Source organism: Morone saxatilis, unplaced genomic scaffold (genome assembly GCF_004916995.1).
Source record: "Morone saxatilis isolate NCDOM2014 unplaced genomic scaffold, NCSU_SB_2.0 Contig17, whole genome shotgun sequence".
In the NCBI taxonomy this organism is placed as follows: domain Eukaryota; kingdom Metazoa; phylum Chordata; class Actinopteri; family Moronidae; genus Morone; species Morone saxatilis.
In genome coordinates this window covers 27,744,587-27,749,009 of record NW_023339729.1, presented here as the reverse complement: position 1 = coordinate 27,749,009, position 4,423 = coordinate 27,744,587, and the positions used below count along the sequence as shown (strand labels likewise).

General features: G+C 37.9%; 2 protein-coding genes across 3 annotated transcripts in view; one reads left to right on the top strand and one right to left on the bottom strand.

Moving 5' to 3' along the window:
• The window catches only part of LOC118326999 (kallikrein-8-like), a 9,718-nt gene extending 7,378 nt beyond the window's left edge, over positions 1-2,340 (top strand). The window contains exon 8 of the mRNA XM_035660164.1: positions 2,174-2,340. Within this exon, the coding sequence (XP_035516057.1) occupies positions 2,174-2,340 (167 nt within the window). The remainder of the gene's footprint in view (positions 1-2,173) is intronic.
• A 68-nt stretch (positions 2,341-2,408) lies between these two features.
• The window catches only part of rac2 (Rac family small GTPase 2), a 14,969-nt gene continuing 12,954 nt past the window's right edge, over positions 2,409-4,423 (bottom strand). The window contains exons 6-7 of one of the 2 annotated variants that reach the window (XM_035660759.1): positions 3,878-4,011; positions 2,409-3,011 (exon numbers count right to left, since the gene is read on the bottom strand). In XM_035660759.1, coding sequence (XP_035516652.1) covers positions 3,881-4,011 — 131 coding nt within the window. In that variant the 3' untranslated portion in view covers positions 2,409-3,011; positions 3,878-3,880. Of the gene's footprint in view, positions 3,012-3,877; positions 4,012-4,423 lie in introns of those variants that run through there. The other variant, XM_035660760.1, reaches the window with a different exon arrangement.

Sequence of the window (4,423 nt, the reverse complement as noted above, 5' to 3'; positions counted from 1 at the left end):
TAGTACCCAGTTCATCCCCTACTCTCCACTGTGCAGACATTGAGGTTGTCAGCTGTGAAAACCTCAACAAAACCTTGCAGGCACATTTCCAAAAGGTCTACCAAGTCAAGCAGTATCAACACTGGTTCTGTGGCCAAACACCTGGAGTGGATATATGTTATGTGGGTTAAATATGTGCTCTCCTGTAAATAATAAATCTACTTTTGATAAAGTTTTAACCATTTTAATATAAGTACTTAAATTACAAACAAATTAGATTACATACTAACTATCTTTCTCTCTCAAAGGGGGATTCTGGAGGAGGAGTGGTGTACGAGGACAAGATTTATGGCGTCATTTCATTTCTTGGTGATCCTGACAATGTATGTAAAAAAGCAGCTGCATTCATGGATCTCTGCAATTCAGAATACATTACATGGATTCATAAAACTATTAGCTGAGGGGGAAAGAAATTCTACAGTAGCCTATGATGTGGTGAACTGTAAAGACTCTTTCATATTGACAAATATATGAGATTACAGCTCAACAAATAATTTGTGGCTCCTGTGGTGTTTTTTTAACCCTATTTGTAACAATCAGTTTTTATATTTGGATATAAAAGTGATACTCACCATCCTAAGACCAGATCATCAATCGATCTGTCTCTATACCTACGACAAAAAATAAATAAATACAGGGCCCTTGCCAGGATTTTTGAGAGAGCTGGTGTTTACACTGGCTGCACCTGTCAAATGTAAATGCAAATATTGACTTACTAACTGGTTAGAGTTGTTAAAAATATACATTTTCATGTTAATTTTATCAATGAATTCAGAAGTTCCAAACTAAGGAGTGTCAAATAAGAAAACAGTGAAAAAGTGTGGGGTGAAAGTATAGTCGATAGGCCTTATTCACAGAATATAAATGATACTAATTGCTGCAATGCTTTCCAATAACTGCAGGAATGGAGCCCTCATTAATGTTAGTTCAACTTGTCCTTTTTCTGCTATGACAAATCAAAATGTCTGCTGTGAAAAGGTCTATGAATCTGATTCATTTGGGAAAGATAAAGAAAGAAGACTGCTCTGATGCTTGCAGGGCTGATACTGAGCTGAGCGAGATTTATTCAGAAAGCAAAACAAGTCATTTTTCTTCTTTCCGTTTTTACGGTGACCACAGAGACATAAGTTGTCATGAAGGCTGTTGTGTAAGTCCTGTTGTAAACCTCTTTTCAATCTGTCTTTGTGCCTTTCTCTGTTGTTTAAAAGAATTCAGCCTGCACAATTAAAGGAAAGCCTTCCATGGTAGAACACATTAACGCCTTGTCAAATGAAGAGCGTCCCTATTGATCTTAATCTGAGCTGTCAGCCACAAGTTTTCTGTAATCATCAAGTGAAGGATAATCTGGTTTGAAAAGGCTGCCTACCTCACTGCTGCAGACCAAACGCCTTTTTAATGGCTGCTGTTTGACAAATCGCTAAGCCTCCGAGGAGGCTTTAGGGTGAAAAAAAAGAGAAATTGATTTAACGCAGAGACATGGTTCTCAGAAAAAGCTATCTATTAACACCTACTGTATGTGTAAGTTTGCAGTTTGTGCACAAAACGAGTGTGAATGTTCACTTAACATCTCAGTGAGTATAGCGTCTCAGGTTTTTAACAGTTCCATTATCCATAACTTGCTTTGACATATAGGGTCCCTCTACTTTATGTATCTATGCGTAATCTCTGTGAAGACATAATTTATATGAGCATATCCTAAGAGGGCAGCAGTACATTAACTAATCTGTTCAAGCCATGCTGCATTAACTTGCCTTTCAGGGCTTCCATACTTTAACCCCTGAAACAGGTAAAAAACTAATGTATATTCATTAAGGAACAGTCATAGGATTTATAATGAAAGATACATCTATGAAATCCTTTTGGCATTTACTGTGATCATGATAGAAATAATGAATAGAATGAGCTTTAACCCTGGTAGTCGTGGTGCTATGTGAGAACCTTTGAGCGATGCATGATTATTTGTTCCCTTATAAACACCATGCACACACTTAAACGAATAATGAGCAATGTTCCCCACATGGTGAGGAGAAAACTGTAGCCTCACCCCCATATACACCATTATTCAGTTATCCACTGTTAATCAGCGCAAACAAATAAATCAGATTGATCACTGTCCTGATGTCTTGCCCTCTAGGAAAGCAAAGTGAGACAGATGATGATGTAGCAGATGGTAGAAATGCACTCAGATATATCAGCGTTACCTTAGGCAGACCCTCCACACTGTGCTCATTCATTTCACTGCTGGGATCGTGTGGATGCTGCATGTCTGATGCTGCTTACAGGAAGCTGCAGAGACAGTAACTGGAAAATGGCCACGTGTTTTACCAAAATCGTGTCAGCTGTGAAGAATAACAGTTTCTCTGCAGACATTTTACTTGATGAAATGTCTTTAATTTTAATATCAACAAATACATACGTTTTCTAATACACAACATTGTTCAGCTCCCTGCTCATAGAAAAACTACATTCCTGATCCTTACGTTTTATCATTGTTCGTCACTCTTAAAACAGCAGTTGTAAAACATTCTGAAAGTTGAGTTTGCACTCAAGGACAAATATCATTATTTGAAGCTGCACAAGACACCTGTATATATTGCTGGCCCCAAAGGGGCAGTGATATGTAGTCTGGTGTGCAGGAACTTTGGCACATTGGATAAATCTAGCAGGCTGCTCCTGGTCTTACATGTAAGCTAACAGGGTGAATATACAGTGTGTGAACAGGGGCAGTCTGTTGCATGCACATTTAGTAATAGCGTCTATAATGCACTTTAAAAAATCAGTCTCAGAGTGTGCTGTACAGAAAGGTTTGCTACCGTTTTCTTATAACTGCAAAAGCATTATTTTTTTTTAACTAGTGGAATCTAGTTGTAGTTTCATATTAGAAACATAACAGAACTTTCAAATCGTCTTCTTTTAACCCCGGGGTCAGCAGTCTGAATCTCTTTCTCTCTTCTTTCTCGTCCTACAAGAACCTGAAACAATGAAGACCATATGAATCTGTATCACAGATCACACACAGAATGAAATGCAGTGCATGTAGGACATTTAAGAAAATTCATTTCTACTTCGACGTTAAGAACAAAAGCAATTCTTTCTCTCAGTGAAGTGATAGTTTTGTAAAGATAATTTCTCTGTAAAATGTCTTTGTATCCTGGCATATTGAAATGCCAGCGGGATGTATTCAGTTCTGCAATTATTATGGTAATTTAAAAAAAGACAAGGGCTCAGAATTAGGTCCTTTTTTCTTTGGTGTTTTGTAGTTGCTAATGTATCTCCTGCAGAGAAAAAGGGTTGAATTGGTGTCTGTCAAATTATTGCAGTATTTTCTAGGGCACTGCATTACGTATCTGTCCTCCTCCTGGCAAATTGAACACCTGCCCTGAAGGCTTAGAAATAATTATTCAAGTGCTGTAATAGGGAACTTCCACATTTTATACTTTGTGAAATAATTTAAGAAGAATCTGCCTTTATTCTCTGTGTATTATTATCAGAGAGCACGTGTCTCTCTATGCGACTGATTCTCTTTGACTTGCGTTCTTTCTCTTCCTCCTGTTGTGCAAGTCTATGTTTGGTAAAGAAAAAGTCTTTGAATCTATCTATCTATCTATCTATCTATCTATCTATCTATTACCGATGAGCTGCACAGTATGTGATCAAGAGTTCCCACTAGTTGTGTGTGATGAATTCACACTTAAGATCCAAGAAAAGCACATGAATTAATCATTGTGACCCCTCACATTCTCCCTCACTTGTTCACTACAGCTTTCAATTGTTCCTTTCTTCTCTGTCTTCCTTTGATCCTTCTCCTCCTCTCTCACTGTGTTCACTGCAGACTTACCATTTACAGCAGTGAGCATGGCTTCTTCTTGACCTTGGTGGGCTGAGGGCAGAGCACGGCCCGGATGGCCTCATCAAACACAGTCTTCAGGCCACGCTGGGTCAAAGCTGAGCACTCCAGGTACTTCACTGCATCTATACATAAAAACAAGGGTAAACAGAAAAATACATATTAATAAAACTACACATAGAAACCTTATTACTAAGGAGAGTAGGCCAAAGTGAAAAAGCTGAAATTATAAGTCTGCACACTAACACTGTGTATGTATCAAGTATGTAAATAGCACCTTTTTAAACCATATTTGTAAGGAAATACTATATACAGGACATCCCATAGAGTTGGAATAATGAACAAAGCCATGAATCTGGCTGTGTGGTTATAGAGTATTCCAACAGTAGAGGCGGACATGAAGTTTGGAAGAAGAATAGGAATAAGAATAGAATCTTAATTTGATGGATTTCAACATCAGGAGATTGTCATGCCACATCTGAGACATTTTCTATGCATGGGTTTTCTGGCTGCAAAGTAAAGATTTCCCCTTTTATA